Source organism: Phyllostomus hastatus, unplaced genomic scaffold (genome assembly GCF_019186645.2).
Source record: "Phyllostomus hastatus isolate PE091 unplaced genomic scaffold, TTU_PhHast_1.1 phas_scaffold_317, whole genome shotgun sequence".
Lineage (NCBI taxonomy): Eukaryota > Metazoa > Chordata > Mammalia > Chiroptera > Phyllostomidae > Phyllostomus > Phyllostomus hastatus.
Genome location: NW_025334023.1, coordinates 7,096,132 through 7,121,888, shown reverse-complemented (window position 1 = coordinate 7,121,888; position 25,757 = coordinate 7,096,132). Strand labels below are relative to the sequence as shown.

The window sequence follows — 25,757 nt, the reverse complement described above, 5'->3', positions numbered from 1 at the left end:
AGCACCTCTTTGCAGTCCCACCTCCAGACCCTTCAGAGAACAAAGGCCTACTCTGTTCCCCAGAACACAGACAGGCCCCCAGAGCCACATGTGGGCAGGCTGAGAAGTGCTCCCCACTGCAGCGGGTCTATCTGTGTTGTAAGGCAAGATGCTCAGGGAGTGGTACCCAGACCAGCAGCAGCATCACCTGAAGTTTTGTAAAATGCAAATTCTCAAGCTCCATCCCATGCCTACTGAGTCACAAACTCTGGAGGTGGGGCCCAGCAATTTGCATTTTAAGGGACTCTCCAAGAGATCTGATGCTTGCTAAAGTTTTACAACCACAGCAGCGATAGGGCGGCCGTGTTACTTGAAATGTGGTCTTTGGACCATCAGCATCCCCATCACATTGTTTGGGCGCTTGGTGGAAATGCAGACTCTTAGGGCCCTTGACAGACCTGCTGCATCAGAACCTGCATTTTAATAAGACCTTCAGCTGAATCTCATCCACATGAAAGTGTGAGACACACTACTGTAGGACCCCATTGGATTCACCCTGAGCTGGTCCTGAGTCAAATTCTCACTCCGCCTCTTCCTAGCTGTGTGAGTACAGTGGGACTCACGACCTCTCCAAGCCTTTGTGTTCCTGGTTGCCCCACGTTTATGAGGATGCCTCCCACAGCCCCAGCTCCCCGGGAGGTGCTCGGAACCTTTATTCCCGCCTCTCCCTGTGAGCACAGAACCTCCTGCCCTGCTGACACTCACCCTCCCAGGGTGCCAGCAGCTCTGTTCTTGCTGCCCTCTCTCCTCCTGTGTTTCTGTTTTTCTCCTGATTAAACATCCCCCACAGCATTTGTTAAAGCTCTCCAATTCTGCTTGTGGAGAGGTTCACACAGTTTCCCCTTTGAAGTGCTTTGTTTTTTTCTTTAAATTCACTGCCCTCTGATCGGGCAGTGATGCCCAGTGACCTCGATAGCGCAAATCAGGCAGAGTTTCTCCAGTGCTATCAAGCCAGACTCCAGAATCCTCTGTGTGAGGCTGCATGGGAACACAGCTATTACACTTGTGCAGTGGAGCCTTCTCACGCAGTTGTGGTGCTTTAAAAAAGGAGACAACAGAACACCTTGAGTCTATAAACTGCTGAGAAATGCTAAAAATGACCTCAGAATTACAGACGCCTCCCCTATTCCTTGCCTCCTGTTGTGTCATGGATGCTTGATGGGAACAAGGAGCACACAGAGCCCTCTCCATGTCGCCAGATGAAAGGCAATGAGCCCTGGCCAAGTAGCTCAGTTGGTTAGAGCATCGTCTCGATAGGTCAAGGTTACAGGTTTAATCCTTGGTTAGGACACATACAAGAATCAACCAATGACCAGTGAATCCATGAATAAATGAAGCAGCAGAAACTGATCTCTCTCTCTCTCTCTCCATTTCCCTCTCTCCCTTCCTCCCTCCCTCTCTTTCTCCTTTCATCTGTCTAAAAATCACTCAATCAATAATTAAAAAAAAATAAGATGAAAGGCAATGAAGCACAAGGGGAGGAGACAAGGGGGAACAAAGTCCACTTACCCATCCTGGGGCCACCACCAGGGAGACAGGGAACCAAAGCCCTCCCCAGGCCTCAGGCCTGAGACTAGTTGTGATCTCTCTTCCCAGGTTGTAGGGCTTAAAAAATGCAGGACACAGGGCTGCCTGCATACACTGAAGGGCCTCACACACTGCTGGAGGGGCAGACATCGGGGCTGGTCATCAAAAAAGCAGTTTGGCAATAAGATTCAAGAACCTCAACAAATTCTATACCCTTTGACCCAGGAATGCTACTTCTGGGAATCTGCCATAAAAAAATCTGAAATGCAGACAAAAATTTATGCCCATGGTTGTTCCCTGCAGCTTTATTTATAAGAGTGAAAAACTGGAAACCACTAAAGGTGCCACTTTAGGCCAATGATTAGGTAAATTATGGTTCATTCACAGAATGGAATATTTTGTAGCCGTTAAAAATGATGTTTACAAAGCTTTTAATGACATGCAGAAATGCTTATGGCATAGCATTAAATGCAGAAGGCAGGATATAAAATCGTATACACAGTGTGATCTCAGCCATGTAAAACAATTAAAGGAAGCGTGCAGAAGAAACACACACAAAACAACTTGACAGTGGTTGTCGCTGGGTGGTGGGGCCGTGGATGCTGTTCCTCCGTTCCTTCCACCTTCCTGGTTTTTTCTACATTTGGAAATGATTGCTCGTCAGCTTTGGGAAATGTGTTTATTTAAGCCTCACAGCCAATGAAGGGGAAAATCACCATTAGTTTGAGGTCTGGTGAGGGCCCTGACAGCTGTTTATTCCTCCTGCACATGCATTGTTTTGGGGAGTTGGAGAAAAAATTAGATAAACACTGTTTACCAAATAAAATCAAGTCCAAATAAATAAAAAGCACCTGATGCTGAGGCCCTGTTGAGGAAGGTCTCTGCTCCCTTCAAGAAGCGATTGCCTATCTCTCTAGCTTATCATTTCTCGGGGATCTTAGAAAACCAACCACTGTGAAATTGACTTCTAACTGATCTTAATTGAGATGGGGCCCAAATGCGAGGATCAGAAATGAAATTCGGGAGGGCTGCCCCACGGGCAAGGCTGTCAATTGGGCCTGCAAACCCCAGGTCACACATATGCCCGCTTGGAGTTGGTCCACAGTTTCAGGTTTTACTCACTGCTTTTCACATGTGAGCCCAGGGTCCGGCCACCCATGAGCTGTTTTTTCACTAGCTCAGGGCCGAGTGGAGGTTGTATTTAGACTCCTCGGGCCTGCAAGGATTCTTAGAAGGCTTGTGGTTGACCATTTCATCCTCAACCATACCAACATCCCCCTGCCTATCTGCACACACTCACTTGCATGCACACATATCTGGGTGTCTGCCTCTGCATAAGTGTGTGTAGCACTTAGTGTGCTGGTCTGCAACGAGCAGGCACTGTGCTGGACCTCTGACCAGCATCGCCTGTGCACTCCCCACAGTGCCCTGAGCATTATCATCAAGCCTTGTTTTAGAGTGCACAAAACTCAAACATTCTGCTTTATGTGAAGTTCATGTGATTTCAGAGGCTAGTCTTCTCCCTGGGATTTCCTCCAGCTTTGAGTGACCAGCTCTCTTTATGTTAAGTAAACGGTCTAGGGCCCGGCCCACAGGCTGCAGGATGCCCCAGGCACTCCCTAGTCCCCCTGGCCAGCTTTTACCTGCTTCCCACCTGGGTGCCTGGCCCTCCCTCCCTGTCCCCCGCTGTGGGCCCCCTGTCTCCCAGGAGTCTGCTGTCAGACTCATTGACTGCTTTCTCACATAGAACAATATAACTCTTCTTTGTTTAAACCCAGGAGGCCTCTGCCTTAAGATCCAAAAAGGCACTTTTCCTCACCGAAAGAGTTCTCTCTCAAGGATACATTCTGACTTATTTTCAAGCCAGGCAGATTTGACTGTGGCCAGCACTTTAAAATAACTTTGTTTGTGCGTGCACTTCTTATTGCTGCAAAATAGATATAGCACTAGAAAATGTCTAATATTAAAATGAGGAGAACTAACATGTGAAAGGAAATAAAGCAACAGGGTGTGATTTTAAATGGTAACAATACAATGCACTGTTGTACTCTAACAAGTTTGATAATCTCCATAGGCTAGGCTGTTTTCTGGGAAAATGTAAATTACCCAAGCTGACTCAAGAAAAAGTAGAAAAACTTTTAAAAGGTCACAGGCAAAGGGAACACTGAGAAAGGTTTTATTGGAATGATTTATTTTGAAAACACCCTACTTAGGTTGAGATGATTTATTGCTGAAATTTTCCAAGTATCAAAGCACAGATGATTCCCATGTTTGCATACTGGACCAGCTTTGGGACCAGATGGCCTGTGTTTAAATCCTGGTTTACCATTCACTAGTTGTGTGACCATGGACGAGTTATTTCATCTCTCTGAATGTCGGTTTCCATAGGGATTCAGTGGAGGAGGTGGTTGTGGTAAGACAGAGTGGTCTCGGTCGGCTTTCCGGAGGAGTGGGCCTGTGATGGATTTGATTTACCAGTTCTAGTTAGCAATAGCTTTTTACATTTTTGTTCAGACCCCTTACAATCAAGGGATGGACTTGTAAGTTGCCTGGCCAAAGTTATGGTAAACTCCATGTTATGGACATGCTGAATATCTTCACATCCTGTGACTACTTTGGGGATGTCTAAAGCAGTACCTCCAACACTGCTCATGAAGCATTTCCCATGCCCAGGCGGGATGCTAACTTCTGCACTCAGTAGCCCCCTTAATCCTAAAAACAACCCTGTGAGGTAAATGCTGTTATCACCCCCATGTTAAATATGAGGACACCAAGACAAAGACAGTCACTGAGAGCGCCTTGCCCAAGGCCACACTATGAAATACAGGTGCCTGGTAAGCAACCCCTGTCCCTGGGTAACTTGTAGTCTGCTTATGGAACACAGCATGTAAGTGCAGCTAATGCGGCAGTGATTGCACTGTTCCTCATCCCCAGAAACACTCAGAAACACTGCCCAGGGCCTTCCCTGCCTCCATCAAGCCCACCACCTTCCAGAAGCCTTCCCAACCACTGCATCAGGGGACTTTCTTACATCTCTTGGGTCCTGTAACCCTGATGCTCTTTAGCACTCCTTTGGTGTTGCCATTTGCATGTCATGTCCTAACCTGCTTCACATTCATTCATTCAGGTCTGGCATTGCCATTTCCTGGCGCTGAGACAAGTATTACCTCCAGATAGGGACAGCAACACCACCGTCCTTAAACCATCATCAGAGAGTCAGAATATGAGGGACAGTACCTTATCTCTGGGCTTGCCCTCTCCTGTCTTTCTACCTGAGCACTGTGTCTCACTTTCCTCCTCCCCGGGATGGAAGTCATGATGCCTAGCCCACTGGGCCAGGGTGAGGATGAACTATGCAAAGCACTCAGCAGAGTGCCCCACATGTAGTAGGTGCTGTCAATGATTAGAATAATTATTGTGATGATTATGATTATTAAATGGCTATTACTCCTTTGCCTTTCCTGAGCACAGAGACATGTATCTTATTTTGCTCTGTGATGCACAGTTCTTATCAGCACATTGTCATACCAGAGTTAGTGAACACCATGGGTACAGGACAGAACACGGATACTACATTTCATGCATCGAGATCTCTGCCACCTCCTACATTGGCCCTGCACTCTGTGATTGACCTCCCGGAAGCTCAATTTTCTCATCTGTAGAACGAGGATGGTAACTTCTTCCTCACAGGGTACTTGGGAGGGTTAATGACATCTGACTCATAATATGCAGCAGCAAATATACAATAACTTCTCTTCCCTCCATGGATTGTATTTTTCAGGGAACAGAGCCATATTTTTGCCAAAAAGTAGGCAAATTGTAGAGTTTCTGTTGTGGTTTCTTTAGTAGGATGTTTTGAGGCTGGTCTGATGAAAGAGTGTTAACTGAGCACCTACTATGAGCACAGGACTTTGTGGGAATGCAGAGGAAATGTAAAATGTGCCCCCCATCCAGAGGTCCTATGAGGTTTTGCTGTGGCTTAATGGGATCAGATTCTAGTGCAACCACAGCTGTCTCCACCGAGAGTGTTCACTGGAGAGCACCTAATTTAAGGGTCCCATTTCTTTGCATCCCCACCTCAAAAACAACTTTCAAGGAAATGTTTATTTGTAAGTAGACAGAGGGATACAAACCGGACAGCACTCCCAAACTCTTAGCTGCAGACTAATCTGCAGAAACCAATATCATAACATAATTAGTATAACAGTGCTTCCAGCTTAACTGAAAAAGCTGCGCTTGAGGAGCAGTTAATGAGAAACGCAAGGTTTGATGATTCAGAACTGCCGAGATTTAGGGGGTTAGTGGGTGTAGCAAGGAAGTGTTGGATTTGTTTCCCTTTTTATTTTCTTTGTACATCTGGACAGGAAGGGGTCTGAAAGGAGTTACTGACAGTATGTATGGTGAGAGAACTTTGATTATCTGGAAGTCCCTCTGCTACTTGGAACCCGGCAGAGAGCCAGCCGGACAGGAAACGGGGAAAAGGCCTCTGCGGCGACAAAACACATTTTAATTTGTCTTTGCACCGCAGTCTTTTCACTTTTCTGATAAGAAATCCTCTCAGCCCACATCACCAGCTATTTGTTTATTCTCACTTTATACAAGATTTTAATAAGCCAGTTGATCTGATTTCCCAAGCATTTGCAACATAGCAGCAATGCATCCTAGCAGTCATGGGCGGGGCCTCTGGAGGCGCCTGTCTGTCCACCCCGCTCTTAGTGATGCAGTTGGTGGAGGTTTTAAAGACAGAGTGTGCTTTGGCCCAAGGAGAGATGAAGAGATGTGAATCCCTACTCTTAAGGAGCGTAAAGTTTTGGGGTGGACAGATGTTGTCCCAGCCAAGCTTCTAAGCTTCAGGCAACAGAATCTACCCTGGCTAGCTCAAATACAAAAAGGATTTAGTACAGGATACTTACAAACTCTCCAGGAACCTAACCTTGGATGGCACAGAGCCAGAGAAATACCCAGCACTGCACAGGCTTGTAATGGATGCCCCTGCATCCCTACACCATGGGACTCAAACTGCCAGGAATGGGCAGCAGAACCTACACTGCAGCTGTCCGGATAAGCAGACACCTCGGCCACCATGCGCTTGGGAAGTCCTGACTCACCTGAGCACAGCCCCTACCTCCCATGACAACATTGCCCTCTGTTATCCTGAGGGTGCGTTTGCTCAGAAGAACCTGGGTCTGGCCTCCAGAGAGGCAGTATGTTGGTTCCAGCTGGTCAGCCTCTGTGAATAGAAAGGCCCACTGGAAGGGGGCAGATGTGGGTGCGGTATCTGCTAAAGATGGAGCCAGGCAATTACAGTCCAGCGAGCCACGTCCTGTTACAGAGTTGTGTTCCAAGGACTAATTCACTGCCCAGCAAGGGGAACAACAAGTGCAACAAGGTGAACACAAAGTGACGTGTGAATGCTGACAGGGAGGACATGGCAGCATGAGAAAGAGTGAGCACAGAAACTTCAAAGGCACAAAAAGCCAGGGCCATCTCATTTAGAAGCAAATACGCCTACAGAGGTAGTAGTCACATCACGAAGCACATCTGTGTCATAGAGCTAAGTAAAAGAACAGCTGTGCCTGGTCCTTAGCCCTTAAGCAAAGTCTGGATTATATCCAGGAGACTTTGACTAGAGAACAGAAAGGCTTCTGAAAGATTTCCACAAATAAAGGTGTGCATCCCTTCCTTTAGTATTTGTGCTACAGGACTGAGATGTAGATAGTTGAAGCTCCACACTTTCTGTGTTACTTATCACATAACCTTTGTTCTATAATGGTACCAGGTAACTCAGGTACTGTGGCAGCATCAGAGCCCCGACTTACATCCCCAGACTGAATACTGTGTGAGGCAGGACCATGCACCCCAGTGGTCCTTACAGGAGGCCAGCCACTACAAAACAGAAGTGCAGGCCCTTTTGGAAGACTAGCCCATGGCTCACAGGGCGGCGGCAGCTTCCTCCCATGTCTGGTATGAAGGCAGAACGAGAAGAATTTCAACTTCAGTCATGAGGGGTCAAAGGATTTGGTCTAAACAACAAACAAGTTCAGGTAAAAAACAAAAATAAGATGAATGCCCTAATGCTTACCCAGAAGCGGCAGATAAATCTCTGAAAGCTAGAACAGAGAGTGGGGTGGGGTCCAAAGGTAGGAGTGTTAATACAGGCAGAACTTATTTTATCCCATTTTGCTACACTGCACTTCACAGGGGTTACGTTTTTCACAAATCGAGGCAAGACCCTCCACCAGCATAGTGATTCCATGTCGCTTCACCATGGTGGCCTGGAACCAAACCCACAACATCTCCAAGGTATGCCTGTAGTTTCCACAGGCCAGTGATCAATTTCCAAACATGACAAGCCTTATGTACATTTGTACATTATTATACTTATTTATATTCATACGTTTACATATCTGTGTCTATGCAGAGGCTGGCACTAAGGCCTGTTTCCCCCACCCCCTGCTCCAATGTTCTGTTCCAAAGTCTCTGTCTTTCCAAACATTCCTGCCCTGGGTTCCACTTGGTTACTAGCAATAATCTTGCTCAATCTTATCTTAACTTGGTCCTTCGTTAACAAGATCATTGGCAATAATGCTAACTGCCATCATTGTGCTACTATTCAAGTTCCCAAATCCCTGTCTTGAGTATCCCCCATGTGTCAGGCCCCAGGACTGGAGGGGAGAGCAGGGCTTCATCTCAGACCTCCGCCCCACACCTCTCAGTTCCTACTCCACGGCAGGCCCACCCTGCCTTTTGGAATTTAATTAGAATGTTTGTCAGGCAAACTCGGCTGAGATCTTTAGCCTTCTCCTCTTAGTATCATGATAAGGCCACGTAGCTCCCTGAATGGAGTGCCAGATAGTTGGTCTGGAAACCTGAATGCTTCCCCAGGTATTTCCTTCTTGCTTTGTCTTGCTGCCTCCTCCCAAGCCAGGTGCCCTGCATCCAGGGGAAGAGCCCCCATGCAACTCCGTCAGCAAGGATGCAGGGAAGGCTTCACGTGTGCACTGCATCTTTTCCTGAGGGAGGCACCAGCGCAGGGGGAAAACCTGCCTCCATTCCCAGGTAGCAATTACGTGCACAATTACATTTCCAGCAGGCGTCACTTACGAGGGTGAAACCCATTAAGCGTTCAGACGAGAACGCAGGAAGGAGCCCGTGAGAACGACCAGGAAAGCTGCTGTCTGCAGAGGTGAGGGGAGCGAACACGGGATGTTTCCTGAGCACTTGCCACTGGCTTTCCCATAAGTGATCTCATCCCAGCCTGAGGACAGCCCTCGGCGCAGAGGTTAACAGGCCCTCTTTGAACCAGGGCAGACACTGAGCTGAGAGCCCTGGCGTGAACTGCCCAGATCACTTAGCCAGGAAGCGTAAACTGACACAGGTGTGCACGCTTCTGCAGGGAATGACATGTTCACAGCACTCAGGGTTTTGTTTAAGTCCAGAGAAGGCCAAACCCTTTCTTAGATTTTTTTTCTAGCTATCATAGTACCCAGTAGGTACTTGGTAGGCTTCTTTATGATGGTTTTTCTCCCCATTGCTCAGGATAAAGGAGGTATCCAGAGGGAAAGAAGATCAAAGGGAAGAAAGTGCCAAGTATGTGCAGGCTTCTCTAAACTGACATTTATAATTGAAAGTGAGAAGTACTGGTCTCATTTTTTAGATGAAGAAACAGAGGCTCGGAGAAGTGAAGAGGCTCGTCAAGGCTGCTTGACTAGTTAGTAGCAAGCCTAGGATGCAAACCAGGTCTGCCTGGCTCCAAAGTCTGCACACCTTGCACTACATGAGGCAGCCTCCCTGGCGATCCCTCACATTGCAGAGGTTACTGCAGGCTTCTCGTGGGCGGCGCCATGTGGGCAGCAAGTTCAGGGCTTTCAGACTCTTCAGTGCGGCCGTAGTGAGAGAGCACCTTCCTCATTGGAAGGACCCCAGACCCTGTGCTGGGTCAGGAGGGCCTTCTGTTTGCTGTAATCACATAAATTCTGTCTTGGGGCCATCTTAACCAAGGCCTACCAACTGGAGGTTCATGAAGGGCTGCCTGGAAATAGGTAAAGAGCAAGTACAGGCATACCTGAGAGAGTGGGGATTCGGTTCCAGACCACCACAATGAAGTAAGCACTGCAATAAAACGAGCTATAATCTTGCTGGTGGAGGGTCTTGTCATCGATTTGTAAAAAAACAAAAAACAAAAAACAAAAAAACCAAAAACACAACACCTGTAAAGCACAATAAAGCAAAGCACAATAAAACAAGGTAAGCCTGTATCTGGAGCTCTGCCAGTCCATAGGCCCCCCTCTTGCTGATCAAACCAGACTCACCATATATATCCCCCACTCCTCACCTACCACCCAGTATGAAGATACACCAGGGTCTGTATTTGTCTAAATGCGTCACACTCTGTTCCATCTGAAAATGGTGAGTCAGTCTCCCTGCACCATTTCTCTCAATTTTCCTTTCCATAAGCTTACCAGCTTCTACCAAGTCCATATAACAGACAGCTCGAATCCTCTGCATGCTTTCTGCTCCCTGCCTCTGCCATAATCTGTACTATTGCCCCAGCCCCTCCAGTGATCTCCTTCCTATCTCTCTTTCTACCCCAGTCTTCCATATAGTTACAGATGAACTTTGTGAAACACTTATTTTACCCATCCAACCTTCCTTCCATCCCCAAATTATTTGTGGGATGTATAAGAGTTTGCCATCCATCACTTTTCATGCTACACTGGGATGCAGAATTAGATAGGAAATAGTCTGTCTCTAGTGTTGGAGAGAGAGAAACACATAATGATGCAGGTAAAGGGAAACCAAAGAAATGGTGTCTGACTCAGCCAGCCGCCTCAGTGGAAGCTTGGGGAGTAGATGATATGGGGTCAGGGTGTTTAAGGTGAAGGTTGGCAAAGGGGAGATAACCCAGACAAAGTGACTGCGTACGTGCAAGGGCTGGATACTGCACTGCACATGTGGGGAACTACAGATGCCTGGCAAGGTTAGAGAGAAGGGGGTTGCTTGGAAGGCAGAAGCCAACTCATGAAGCTCCTTGTTCTGCAAGTGTAGAATTGTCCCCTGTTGGCAGCATGACACCATGGATGGTTTTAAATAAGGGAGCAACACAGGCAGAGAGCTCTTCACACGCCGCCCTCCACTGGTCGCTGGGCCTGCTGGTGAGGTTTTGTCTGGGTTCCGTTCTCCAGCCACCTCACTGATGAGGCTTGTTTTCTGGCTGGTTGCGGTCCTGCCTGAACAGCACTTTTATTTTCCCAGACACTACTCCCCCAGAAGAGTTCTGAATCACACTAAAAAAAATTCCTTTTTATTCTCACGCTGTTCCAGACACAATGTGTCTTGAATGTTAGCGCAGTTCACTGGGCCTGTGGCTGTCAAGTGTGTGGAGAGTGAATTGTTTTGGGATGCGCTCAGCATCTTCTGCCTGGCTACATCTGCCCATCACTCTGGAGTGCTTGGGAAGAACAGATAATCAACAGGCCAGCAGCCACCTCCTGCTTTTCTTACCATCTATCAAAGAAATGGAAAACCCATTCTCGGTCATTGCTGAATGGGTGTGGGGTCAGCAGGCACACCTTCAGTTTAAGAGCAAGTAAGAGGAAGGCCTCATGGTGGGGACCACCCTACACAGGACATCTGTGCCTGATGAATCTGCTTGCAGTCCTGACCCCACCTGGCCCTCTCTTCTTACCTCCCTCCAGCATCTGTACCATGTGAAATGATCCCTTGGGCAAGTAACTTCACCTCTCTGAGATTTGGTTTCCATACTTAAAGCTCAGGTCTAATGCTCCCTGCCTTGCTTAAGTTTCAGAGCTGGGTGAATCAAAAGTATTATTTAAAGTAAAAAGACTTTTTAATTGTCACAACAAAGCTCAGAGGTGTCAAATAACTGGCCCAAGGTCACACAGCTAGAAAGTGGATTCTCCTAAGGAAGATTCTACAGCAAGGGATCATGTCATTTTGTTCATCCAGTATGCCTGACACTGTGGCTTGTACATAGTAGGTGCTAAATGAGTACTTTTAAGTGACAGGCTCGAAAGCATTGTGAAATAAAAAACGTTGCTAATTTACATATAATCCTATTTTTTGCTCTAATTTGTATTTCTTCGATTACTAGAGAAATGGAACATTATTTCCATGTGTGTATTCACTTAATATACTTCTGTAACATGCCCATGTCTGTTCCCAATTTATTGGTGTCCTAAATTTTTCCCACATCAATTTGCACCAGATCTTTATCAGATGGATATTAACTCTCTTCTATCTTGTATGCTGTAAATTTGATTCCAGCTTGATGTCCTCTTTACTTTATTTCTTTCTTGTTGTGCATAATTGTAAAAGTAAAATTAATTTCCATTCATGTTAAGTTGTATAATCAACATGCTGAAGCCCCAGCCAAGGTTTGGAAGCCAGTTTCCCCAGGCGGCACATACCTCTTCCCAACCCCAGTGAGTCCTGGATGGTTGAAACAAGCATCAAAGGCAGGCTGGAAGGTAAAAACAGTTGCTAAAGTGCAGCCCTAAGCCCAAGGGCCTTTGCTAGGCAGCCAGAGGGCAAAGCTTTTGTACCATAAACATATGATTGGCTTATGTATGTGTTTTACTATAAACACTTGATTTTGATCTTAGTCCAAACACCCAGCAACTTGTTTTTAAAGTTTTACCAGGTAGCACCCGCCCATGCCCCTACCTGCTCCCTGTCCATGCTATGGTGAGCAATGTAAGGGGCTTGCTTGCATGGAGAGCTCTTAAGCCATTATCCCTCAGTTTTTGGTGGGCTCTTTTCTCCTTTGTTTCTTTCTCGGTCCCAGCCAGTGTCTGTCGGTTTATGCTTTTTTCATATCCAGAGTCTTCCTGAGTAAGGAAGGATGCTCAGCCTCTCAGCAGTTCTCTTGTATGGCTCCTGCAGCAGTACTGTTGAGTTCAGAGAACGTGCGGCCTGGGTCAGTTGTTGGTGGTGACAGCCAGAGTGCTTTAGATTGGGCTTTACAGATTATAAAGTGCTTTTCCACCCAGTTGTTCGTTGGTCCTCACAGCAACCCTCTAGCAGTGGAGTACATGCTAATATTTCTTCCGTCATCTGCTGAGGGAACTGATGCTCGCAGAGGTTGTCCATGTCTCCCTGCTAGCCACTAGCAGGGTGTGCAGCCCTCTCTGTGGATGTCAGAGTTGCTGTTGTTTCTGCCTTGTCAAGTTAGTTCCTGGGGATGGTCCTGACCTCCCAGTCAGGAGCAGGAGCAAGGCTGAGGGTTGGAAATCCAGCTCCAGAAAGAGAGGGTCTCGCCTCGCCTAGAAGCTCTTAGATCTAAACTTCTGAAGAAGATCTTGAATAATACACTAGTCTGTCCCTTCTAGCCACATGGCGATGCTACTCCGTAGAGTGGGTGACGTCCTGAAAGAAGGAACTGTGGCTGATAACGTCCTTGGTTTTCCCATCTCTGGAAAGGACTCTTTCTTCTCCAACCTGGTTTCCCCACCCATAAGTGTTTTCCGCTTCACCAAGGTTGAAATAAGCATGTGTGTCTGAGTGGGTAGGTACGTGAGGTCAGGAAAGGTGATGGGGACACTGAAGTTGGGACCATGTCTGTGCAGAAGTCTCAGCCCTGATTTCCTCTCTGGAGCCCATAGAGGTTTCCAGGGAGGTAAGGCATGTGGCGGTTCATTAACAGCCTGCTGTTCCACACCTGGTGGTCCTTTTTGTTCCTGTGGGGGCCACTGGCCCGGGACAGTAGAGTCAGTCAATGAAGGCCACCTGTGAGAAGCACCTGAGCAAAAGCAGAAAGCAAATGCATCATGATCCCAGTGTCCCCGGTCCTGACTGTGGGCAGCTGACCTTTGCTAGGAACTCACCCAGCACACAAGGGGCTGCAAGCCTGATCCCTCAGTTTCTCCTTTTCTGCTTTGTCTCCTTTCCTTTCTCTTTGTCTGTCTGTTTATACTTTTTCACACCCAAATTCTTCCTTAGTAACCTAGGATGCTCTGCAGTTCTAGTTTATCCCTGCCCCCATCTTCTCACAATGAAGGATGGCTTTCCCCCATCTTCTGAGTTTGGAAGGATCAGTGCTCACCCTTTACAGCTGTGGGTGTCCACACAGACAAGACCCAAACAAGCCACATCTGTTAAGACTTCAGTGTCTCACTAAATCCACTGACAGATGTCTTCTTTGGCCTATCTCAGTCTCATTAAACTCCTGGCTTCCCTACGATGTCAAGACATGTTAACCTGCAAAGGATTTTGAAGTTTTACAACTTCGCTCCTTGGCATCTCCTGCACTGATGATCAGCTTTTCACAATCATTGGTTTAACTACCGACACAAGAAGTCACATTCCAGCTAGTTAGACTCATGAGAGAAAAAAACAGAGACCTGACTGTGTGTCCCTACCCTTCTCCTTCCAGGGCTGCTCCCCAACTTTCCCATCGACTCACAGGTGCCCTGTCTATTCCTTATTCCCTCCTGCTTGACTGCCATGGTCATTTCTGCAATGGCCCCCTACCCCAGCCCAAGCACTGTACCAGGGGCTGCAGAGTGGTATTTCCACCTGCAGATTCTTTCTCAGCCCCTCTGTCAGTCAGAGCCTAGGCAGGAAAACAGAAACCACTCTGTCTTTCAACAGAGGGACTTGAATGAAGGGAATTGGTCACACTGTTGAGGCAACAGCTAAGATCTCTGAGGCAGCCCAGTGGTCAGCAACACCAGGGAAGCACTGTCACTCCTAGATGCGAGGAGCCATGAGGGGAGGTGATGTTTCTATAGCCCAGAAGCTGGGACAGCCCAGCACGAGCTAGAACCATTATGTAGGGACATGAAGCCACAGAGCTTATGTGGCCACTGCCAGTGATGCTGTCTAAGACAAACCAGAGAGGGAGAGATATTGTAACCTCTCTCTTCTTCTCATCTCCAATCTTTTGCCATGGTCTTCCATTTGGGAAACATACCTGTTCCAAAGCTGGTGAGCAACGGAGCCTAAGCACTGCAGTTCTCTGTGAGACAGAGAAGCAAGTGTGGGGGATGGGCATCCATTTGGCTTTCTCACCCCCGCCATCCCCTCCCATTCCAGAAATGTACTCTTATAATGTCTCTGAGCAAGATAGCTGGCAGCTTGATATAGGCGTCATATTTGTATGTGATCTCCTGGACAGAACGAATGAAGGGAATCGGGATCCTCCTGCACATTGGGCAGGGACGGTGACCTCTGTAATATCTGTAGTCATCCAGTCCCACTCATGTGAATAACTGCTGTCCCTGGTCCTTCAGAGGGGAGCAGCATCTCTGTTCTTTTGTAGGATCTTCAAGGTGGAATGTTTTTGCACGTTCTTGCAATGGTGACAGCCCCAGAGACTCAGCTACACCTTGGACCACTATCTCCTACTCTATAAGACCAAACCCATAATGCACACCCTGCTCTCCAGCCACATTCTGCCCGTGAGGGCCTGTGTTCTGAGGTTATTCCAGAGGGCTGGTGGTTGCTTCAGGGGGCCTCCAGCCCTTGTCTGAGATGGTTAATCCTTTCCAGTCTGGCCTCCCTCAGATGGCCTCTCTCCTCGTCTGCCAGCTTGTTTTTGGCGTGGGAGCTCAGACAGAGGGGAATGTGGACAAGAAGAGTCCAAGGGCACTGCAGAAGAAACAAAGGCCCCTAAGTGTGTGCAGCCAAGAACACATGAAATGAGAGGGGGGATTTGGGCTAGACTTGCTTTGTTTTGGAGCATTTCAAGGGGCCAGACGTGCAGTTGTGTTTGGATTGGGAAGAAAGGCATAACTGAGCAGGAGAAAATCCTTTTCCGATTTTATTCGGGCTGTTACCGGATTAAAGAAAACACCAGGAGGATTCAAGTGCATGAATGTGTGAAGGCTGCTGCACCCAGACAGGAGGGGACCCTGTCTCTTCCTGGGACATGTTTGGACAGCATTGGGAAGCAGTGGGCTTTCTTGTCTGTCAGTCACCAGTCTGGGAAATTCAGCATCAGCTGAAGCCACTCACTTTTTCTTAACCTTAATGATAATCATTAAATATTAATAACTCTGTTGGTTAGGACTGTTGGTTCAAAGTGACAGAGACCTCAGAATTAACTTACAACAGAGGGACTTTTACGAAAGCCTCATAAAATTCTACCTTGTTGAACTTTCCAGCCAGAGAAAAGGCAGAGATGCAGTGGGATTGGGATCAGGGGTTTAATTCTCTTCTGTTTAAATATGTTCTGTCTTTTTGCTGCTGTGGCCTGCTTCTCTTATGCCTGTGAGCTTCTTTCTCTCTCACTGAAAACCAGCTTTCCCCACGGTATTAGTTTGCTAGGGCTGCTGTAACCAAGCACCACACACTGGGAGCCTTAAACAACAGAACTTCATTGTCTCGGTTCTGGAAGCTAAAAGTCCAGGATCTGGGTGGGGGCAGGGTCCAACTCCCTCTGAAGGGAAGGAGCTGTCCTGGGCCCTTCTCCAAGCTTGGTGGCTCCCAGGCTTATGGCAGCACAACGGATCTTCACACAGTGTTCTCTCCATGTGCGTGTCTGTCTCTGTGTCCAAATGTTCCCCTTTATATAAGGATTTCATTGGATTAGGGCTTAGCCCCAGTGACCTCATTTTAATGTGGTTGACTCTATAAAAACCCCATCTCCAAATTAGGTCCCATTCTGAGGTCCTGGGGGTTAGGACCCCAACATAACATTTTTGGAGGACACAATTCAACCCATGACACCTACATGGCCACCAATGGCTCTTAAGGTTTTGCATCTTATAGTCTTCCCTACTAGAGACTACATTCTATTGCACTTTGTGTTTTCAAAACTGTTCAATTTTGAACAGGTTTCGCTGTCCCCACCAGCTGCCAGGGGTCATTAGGCTGATTGACTGGCTTTATTAGGGTGCCCAGCCCAGAGCCAGTCAACGATGGCCAAGGAGGCAGGGTTCTTTGAGGATGTGCCAGTTCTCATAGGACCCACGTATCTGTCAGATCAGCTAATTAATGTTGGGTACAAATCACTCCCAAATCATGGTGGCTTATAACAACAAAGGGTTTGTTCTCCCTCGTAGTTCATGTCCACTCTGGGCAGCGGGGTGGAAGCGGGGAGGGGTTCTCATAGCCCCCCAGAGTCCAGGCTGACAAACTATCCCACTGCCAGTCACCCTGCCAGTATGAAAGGAAGCTCTAGAGGGTCCTGCAGCAGTAATTAAATCTTCCACCTGGAAGTGGTGCATTTCTGCTCACAGCCCACGGGCTCTAATTAGTGACATGGCCCTTGTCAGGGTGTGCCATCCCACCTGTGCCTGGAAGGCAGAAAGCCAGAAATAGTTGCCAAATTGCACTGATGACTCTCCCAACCCACATGCTGGGAGCAGTGGAAAAAGTGGTTCCCAGAGTCAGGGAGGCGCTTCCCCAGATAAAATGAGGTGCTGCCCAGCAAACTCCTGGGGCCTCCCAGGCCAGGGAAAGGGCAGCAGGGAAACAAGTGTTAAAAACACCTGGTCTGGCTGGAGCATGGAGGGTCTGAAGGGAGAGGGGTGGGGGCTGGGCTGCAAAGGGAACTGCTTGCTCTAGGGAGGAGTTCAGATTTCGTCCCAAAGTCAGTGGGGACCAACAAGGGATTCAAGCCAGGGAGAGCAGGGTCAGGTCTGCATTTTAGGAATAGCACTGACTGTGTGATGATTTGAAGAAAGGAACTGAAGAGCACTGGGCCTGTGCCGAGATCTCCCAGGAGCTGGTGGTAGAATCAATCAGACTTGGTGACTCTGGCTTGGGAGTGCAGTTGTGACTGGTACCGCAGAGATGGCATCGTGGAAATGCTGACACCTGCACCATCCTCCCCAGGAAGAGGAGGGGCTGGTGGATGTGAAGGGAGGGAAGGCTTTGCAGGCTGACTGTGAAAGTGAGCAAAGACATGGAGACCTGGGAGCAATCGGGTGGTTGAGAACAAGAATTTATGTTCATGCTATACATGCAAATCCCAGAATTTTTGATGGTGTGCTTGAAGGGCTTAAAGGTGAACATTGGTTAAATTAAAACAAGTTTCAGAAAATTGGGAACACCGCCCCCCCAATACCACAGACCTACCACTAACCTCACCAGGTAGCTTTCCAGCACTTGTGACTGTTTGAGAACCAGTTACTCCTCACCTGTGCTTCCTTTCCTGCCCTGTCTTATAGGCAGAGTTCTCACCCATCTTCACAGTCATGGTCTTTCTCTGTGAGAGCCCAGCATCTAGTGACTGGACTCAGCTGCTGATGCTCCCGCCTGCTCCACTCAACCTTCTGTCAAACGGCCCTGCAATAGCATGGATCCTCAGTCCTTTCAAAGACCACTTGACATGCAGTGCCAATTTGGGCAGCTCACTTGTGCAGGATTCATGAGCCACTGCTTGCCATACTAACACTGAGAACCACTTGTGAGTACACGCAGGAGGAACCACCAGAGAGAGCAGTGAGAAGAACCCTGATGCAGCTGTGGGCAAGAAAATGGCAAACAAGCTCTATGCATAGCAGAACCTCATCATGACAGGGCTGGCTGGGGCTGCCTCTCCAGACTGCAGAAAACCTGTAAAAACAAAAAAACAAAAAAACAAACTCTTAGGCCTTCGTGAAGGAGGATGCCCAGTTAAAGGTTCATAGGAAGATGACATAAAACCATCTGCTGCCTTTATTTCCCCTGGTGTGCATTAAAACTGTGCAGCTGCTCAGCAGGAATTGTTCTATTACACTGTGTGGCTCACGGGCTGGTCTTGGATATTGGGAGACAGAAAGGAAGTGAGGTACAGGGAGAAGTGGGGTGAGCACATCCCAGATTACCCCTCTGGATCTGAGGGTCTCCAGCAGGATGTTCCAGATTGCCCCACCGCTCTCTCAAGGAGGTGTCCGTCTATGTTATGTAGTTGATTCTTTCAGTGAGCTTGTGTTGGTGTGTGCATGTGTTTTTTTTTTTTCTTTTTAATCGGAAAATTGGTCTTTGAGTTCACAAGCAGCAGCTGCAGCTGCCATAATTAAAATGAAATAACCTGCTTCCTTCAGTCTGCAGGGAGCAAAGCTTTTTAAAAAATCCATATTCTAAATGGACTCAGGAATGTGGTGAATCTTCCTTCTCTTCTCTCCCTCCTCTCCTCTCCCTCTTTACTTGCAACAAGTTTTATGGCTTTGCTTTTCTCTGGAGTCAGAGCAACAGAAGGGAGTTAACCTTTCCTGAGCATCTATCTCAGCCCTAGACACTCTGCAAGGTTGTCAAATCTGCACAAGCCAGGATTCAAGTCCGGTTTTTGATGCTTCAGTTTTCCCCCTCTGCCACGTGCTGTTTCAGTATCCTGTTAGACCTCAGACCTCTCAACCTGGTCTGAGTCTTTCCAGAGACCTGGGAGGCTTGGCATTATTAAGATGTTATTGGATATGCTGGCCCATATAATTGACTTTGGATTAGAAACCAAAGCTTTTAACAGAATAACAAGGTGAAGTATTCCATCCTAATGATTATGCGATAATGAGATGGCTTTTAGAGGATTGGATGTGCTCTTGAAGGTGTTGCTTAAAAGTCATTCTTTAAACCGGGCTGGGGGAATAAAATCCCAAAAGAATTGCAGGCTCTGTGGTTTTGCTTGGAGCTCAGAATAAGGTAACTAAGGTAGAAAGGGACAACTACGTGCTGGGAGCTGGAGATCCAGTGGGCACACCATCACAAGGAGCTCCGTCTGGTGGAAGAGAGACATGCTGACAAATAATTATTGTAAGACACTGGTACTAAGCCTTAGATCACAGCTATAGACAACTTGCTCTCATTTCAGCATCTTTTTCTCAAATCCATTTTTTAATTGGTAACTTTGTAAGGACAGTAAACTCCCTGTGAGAGCAATGCCTAGAATGTTGAACATAAAAAAAATAAGAAGAAACTATTATACATTCTTTACTTATTATTATTTTTAAAAATATTTCTTTGATTATGCTATTACAGTTGTCTCATTCCCTCACCCCCTTTATTCCCCTCTGCCCTGCACATCCCCTCCCATCTGCATCCCCCTCCACTTAGTTCATGTCCATGGGTCGTACATATAAGTTCCTCGGCTTCTATATTTCCTACACTATTTTTAACCACCCCCCACCATGTATTTTCTACCTACCATTTATGCTCCTTATTCCCTGTACCCTCTCCTCCATTCCCCTCCTCTTCCCTGCTGATAACTCTCCATGTGATCTCCATTTCTGTGGTTCTGTTCCTGTTCTAGTTATGTCGTTAATTCAGTTTTGGTTTTGGTTGTGTTGTTAGATTCAGCTGTTGATAGTTGTAAATTTGTTGTCATTTTACTGTTCATAGTTTTGATCTTCTTTTTCTTAGATAAGTCCCTTTAACATTTCATATAATAATGGCTTGGTGATGATGAACTCCTTCAACTTGACCTTATCTGAGAAGCACTTTATCTGCCCTTCCATTCTAAATGGTAGCTTTGCTGGATAGAGCAATCTTGGATGTAGGTCCTTGCCTTTCATGACTTTAAATACTTCTTTCCAGCCCCTTCTTGCTTGTAAGGTTTCTTTTGAGAAATCAGCTGATAGTCTTACGGAAACTCCTTTGTAGGCAACTGCCTCCTTTTCTCTTGCTGCTTTTAAGAATCTCTCCTTATCTTTAATCTTGGCTAATGTAACTATGAAGTGCCTTGGTGTGTGCTTCCTTGGGTCCAACTTCTTTGGGACTCTCTGGGCTTCCTGGACTTCCTAAAAGTCTATTTCCTTTGCCAGATTGGGGAAGTTTTCCTTCATTATTTTTTCAGATAAGTTTTCCATTTCTTGCTCTTGCCTCTTGTCCTTCTGGCACCGTTATGATTTGGATGTTGGAACAATTGAAGTTGCCCCAGAGGTTCCAAAGCCTCTGCTCATTTTTTTTTTGAATTCTTGTTTCTTCATTCCTTTCTGGTTCAATGTTTATTTCTTCCTTCCGCTGAAAACCATTGATTTGAATCCTGGTTTCCTTCCCTTCACTGTCAGTTCACTGTACATTTTCCTTTATTTCACTTTTCATAGCCTTCACTTTTTCTTCTATTTTGTGACCATACTCAACCATTTCTGTGAGCATCCTGATTACCAGTGTTTTGAACTCTGTATCTGATTGGTTGGCTATCTCTGCATCACTTAGTTATATATTTTCTGGAGGTTTGATCTGTTCTTTCATTTGAGCCACTTTTTTTTTGTCTCAGCATGCCTGTTTACATTGTAAGGGATGTCTGTGGGGGAGGGGTCTGAGAGGGAACAATGATCTTGTTCAGTTCTCTGCTGGCTGTCAGTCACTTCCCCTACTACCCACAAGCAAATTACACCCTTCTGGTGCTGACTCCAGGGTGGGTGGTTTTGTGTATGTTCTAGGACCCTGTGGGTCTCTCCAACAAACTCTCTTGTGAGGCTGAGAGTCTCTCCCCCAGACTCAATCCCCACAGTTTTTTTTTCAGTCAGAGGTTTTGAGGCTTTATTTCCCTGCACTGGAACTCTGGGTTGTGCAGTCTGTCTGACTCCCCAGTTCCTCCTCCTGGTTTATCCGCACAGAAATGTGGGACCACCTGCTCCACCAGCTGCCTCCTTGCCCACTGCAGTCCACCAGCCACCACTTTGCCACAAGTCTTTTCCTCCTGACTGCCCATCTCCACCCCTCCTACCAATCTGGGTAAATGTTTCTTCTTTAACTCCCTGGTTGTCAGAGTTCCATACAGTTCAATTTTCTGGCAGTTCTGGTTGTTTTTTGTTTTTAAATTTGTTGTTGTCCTTCTTTTGGTTGTGCAAGGAGGCACAATGTATCTACCTAAGCCTCTGTCTTGGCTGGAAGTGAAACTATTATACGTTCTTATGTATGTATAAGGATCTAACACTCTTTCTAATCCCGTATTATCATTTTCATGTAATAGTGAAGAAATTTAAGAAGTAAGTAACTTGCCCAAGGCTGCATAGCTGGTCACTGGAAAGACTGTGAGTCAGGCCTATTCTATCTGCTTCCAAAGTTCCTGCCCTTGGCAGGGCACCACTAAGAAATCTGCACCCTCTTGTTAAGTGTATAGCACAGCTGTCACTGTGCCTTGTGTTTAGAATGAGGCATATTTTTTCCCCTTGAACAAACCAAGTTTTAAAGCGGGTGTTTGGATGGGAGTCATTCATGATTATCATTTCTGGGCTGCAGCAGGTGTAACCATCCAGTTTAAGTGCACAGAGTCCTCTGGACAATTTCCCCAAAGAATGAAGTCAGCCCAGAGCATAGAAACACTCGAATGTCAATGAGGAAACAGAGTCTTCACATGCAGTCTATGTTCCCCTGGGCTCCTGGGTCCAATGCTCCTGTTAACACGCCTTAGCTGAGAAGGGAAAGACAGAAGCAAGCATTTCCAACAGGGAAGGAGGGTGGTGTCCTGCTACCTTTGAAATTCTCTGCAGAAGACCCAAGTCCACATTGTTTGATACCCAACTCAATGCACTGTCTTAGCTCCTTGATGTGTGGTCACTTTAGGGAAGGCTGACAGAAGACACTCTGCATATAATTCCAACCGACCCCTTGAAATACAGTCCAGAAAATGATCACACTTCCACCCACCCTAGAGTAGGTGTAGCAGTACACCAGGAGTGGAAGGTGTACTGACAGTGTCAGGCATACAGGTGTCAAGCACAGTGTCAAAGCATGTTTTGTGACTCCCCTGGAACAGGGGAGAACAGGGTTCAGATCTTGTCTCCACCACTTCCTAGGTGGGGGATTAGGGCCAGGTAGCTTAAGTTTCTCAAAGCCTCCTTTCCTGATCTGCACGTCTAGAAGGATAATGCTTGTCTCTTGTAGTTGCCTAGAAGACTAGATGAAATCAAATATGCACCAACAGCTAATGCTCTGCCCAATGCTTGGCATACAACTAGGAGCTTCTATTCTAAGCACCAACCCTTAGTATTCATTCTGTGCCAGGCTTGCCAAATTCATCACCCTATAGCCGATCTCTGACTGTGTCACATCTATGCTCAAAAGCCCTTGATGGCTTCCTATTAATGACTGAATAATGGCTATCTTCTCTAGGCTGGCATTCAGGGCCCTGCCTCTTAGGGCCCACACCACCTGTTGGGTACAATATCCTCCGCTTCCCTCTACACAGCCCACACTCTAGAAAGGTGAGCTATGCACTCCTTTGTCATGCTTTCCCCTCCCATGCCTTCCTCTCTCATATGGAGCATGCTGCCCTCACCCTGTGCCACCCCCTTGACACTGTCTCCGGTGCAAGACTGAGCTGAACTGACATGTTGTCAAGTAAGTGCTTCCCGATTTGTCAGCCAGGATGACCTCTCCATCCCTTGGTTTTCTCCCTGAGTTTTATTTGTTTCTCTCAAAACTGCCTGGTTTTCTCCCTGAGTTTTATTTGTTTCTCTCAAAACTCCCTGAGTTTTATTTGTTTCTTGACAAAACTGCCAAGCATTGTAATTGTGGTAGCCATATCTTATTTTCTCTGCCAGCCTATGCTCCTGAGAGCAAGATTTGCTTGAGTTCTCAGTGTATCCTATACACCGCCTAATACACAGTATGTGAATGAATGAGTGAACAAGTGAATGAGTGAATGCTGCACGCCTTTCCTAACTGGTTGTCCCCTCCACAAAATTACTGGTATATAAATACTCGGAAAACATTTGGTCAGCCCCTGAGTAGTTTGACTTTATGAACAGTCATTGTGAAGCTTTTTGGAGGACCTGTAAAGAAGAAGGAATTCCAGGATATTAATTGAAAAGGAAATAAATGGGAAAAAAAGAGTAGAGGTTTTCCCTGAAGCCTTGGCAAAGAGGAAGGTGGAAGAAAATAAAACTGCAGTTCTAATGCTTCTTCAAGAGGGGAGAGATCAGAAGGCACAGACATGGGTCTAAAGCCCCAGCTGTGGCAGTAGAGTGGAATATTATCACCTGGAAGGAAGAGGGCTTAAGGAAGACCCTGAGTGTTTCATCCAAATCCCTGCATGGGAGCAGGCCCCCAGCAGGATCCTTGGGGGCATAGCAAACAGCTCTGAGTCCTAAAGTCCTCCTGGGCAGAGGCCCAGGCACAAGAGAAAGTGCCCCTAGTTTCAGCAAAGCAAGTTTCTGCTGATCTCTGAAACATTAGAGGGTAAACTTGTAATAAACAATGCATGGTAAATAGAAATTAGGAGTACAATAGCCATTATTTCTCACTCAACATGCATAAAATGATAGTCCTACCCTATGTAACATACTATTTTTTTATTTTAACAAATATGGTATGATTTAGGACTTTTCTAGGTTTACCTCCAAACTTTGGTTAATCCTGTATTGGCTGTCAGGTCTTCTACCCTGGGGGTGTGCAGGAGCCTGCCTCCATGTCCCCACACACACCCAGACTGGAGAAGGGGTACTCTGCACTTGAGTAGACCCCAGTGACTGTTCCTGCCCTAATACAGTTACTCTTTTTTTTAGAATAACAAGAATTTACCATAAAGAAATATATTAAATGCAGATAAAGCTAGGAAAATTTCACACTTTGCAGAAATTCATTGTTAATGGAAATTACCAGTAATTCCTCACCTTATAATACATGATAATGTCTCTTAGCTAGGATCCTTGGTATATTTGGCAAACATGTCTTTAGGGATTTTCTCAAATAATGACTTTTTGCTTTAGATGCCTGGATATATCCGTCATGCCTTGTTCTTTAGCCTAGTGGGTCTTTTACATAAAAAGACATTTTGTGGTGTTTCTAGTGTGTAAGTGTGGCCATTGGTGCCGAGCAAAGTACCCAGGTCTTGAATCTGTGAGGATCTGTGTTCAGATCCCTGTTCCTCCTCCTGCAGTGACCAAAGCAAATGACTTAAAACCTTTGAGCCTCCCCTCCCCTTTCTTTGAATGGGACAGGATTTTCTTCATTCATTTCACAAAGCTTTATTGTGTACAGGCATCTCCGTAGGTACTGGAGATTGGAGATGAAACAAATTCAATGTCATAAAATTCAAGGGGCAGAAAGTACCTCACATGTCATCTAGTTCAGGGTTTTCCTCTTTCAGATGAGGAAACAGAGGCCCAAAGAAGGGAATAGATTTGCTAGAGGTTGCAGCGCAATAAGCAAGAGGGCCAGAACCAGAACTCTTTTGTGTAAGGAATCCACCCAGGTGACTCCCAACACTCCCACATGGCATAGCACAGGGATGATCAGCCCATTTTATAGAGCAGGACACAAAGGCTCAAAGAGATTCAGTGTTTTCCAGAATCAATGACAGAATTGCTGCAGGGACCAGTGCGTCAGCCATCCCTTCACTCCCACCCCCCACCCCGCCCACCACAGCAGACAATCAATCCTTCTTCACAAAACACTCAGTTTCCACTCTGCTCTAAGCCCTTGCTGGGCACCTCAGTTGTAAAGAGGACTGACTTGCAGTCCCTGCCTTTGAGTGGTTTGATTGGTTTGAGGAAATACACACAAGATGAGAAGGGAGAACAGAGAAAGACTCACCAGAGCCTCCCAGGAAGGCTGCATGGAAGAAGTTTGCATGGGGTTCACAGGGTATTTGGGACCCCACTTCTCTGCATGGCCAAAGGACCAGGAACAAGCCCCATCTCCGCAGTGCTGTGTGTTTGCAATGACTTCGGGGGAGAGACCTGTGAGAAAGGGTCAAGGGCATCTTGCCGCCTCTCTCAGCTGCACCTGTGTTCTCTGCTTCAACAGAAAGGACCCCGCCCCACCCCCCAGGATCGGATGGCCCACGGACACTGCTGACTCTTCAGGACGTGCTGCCATGGAGCCAGGTCAGTCCCCTTGTCTGCTCTGATCTTCTGCACCATCCACTGTAAACCTGTGGTCTTAATGAGAAAGTCCATCTTGGAATTCGAAACGATGATTGTTTTCTTTGTTGAAGGTTTTTCTCACTAAGGAGCATGGGTAATTTAAGAGCTCAGGCCAGAATGGAGGGAGCCTTCTGGGGAAGCAGATGCAGTAGGACTACTCATGGGTGCTGGAACCCAACTAACAGCCAGCAGTCAGCATAGCTGGAGGACAGAGCAGGCAAAGGCCAGGCATCCGGCTGGTACGTGACAGGGGAGCTGGCAGCCAGGAGGTACCTTGCAAGTTCAGGACCACATAAGCAGCAGTAGAGAACAGAATCATTCCAGGGTCCAGGAGACCAGGAATAGGGTCCAGAGTTCAGTGGTTACATTTCAAGCTGAGCTGGAATGGGATCAGAGGCATAGTTGAAAATGGTGCAGGAGGAGGCGAGTAGGTGG

At 46.8% G+C, this 25,757-nt stretch overlaps 1 protein-coding gene across 2 annotated transcripts in view; it reads left to right on the top strand.

The window, feature by feature from the left end:
• The window catches only part of TENM4 (teneurin transmembrane protein 4), a 737,235-nt gene that overhangs the window by 205,368 nt on the left and 506,110 nt on the right, over nt 1-25,757 (top strand). For both annotated transcript variants that reach the window (XM_045817894.1, XM_045817893.1), the window contains exon 3: nt 25,204-25,283. In XM_045817894.1, the coding sequence (XP_045673850.1) occupies nt 25,274-25,283 (10 nt within the window). In that variant the 5' untranslated portion in view covers nt 25,204-25,273. The remainder of the gene's footprint in view (nt 1-25,203; nt 25,284-25,757) is intronic.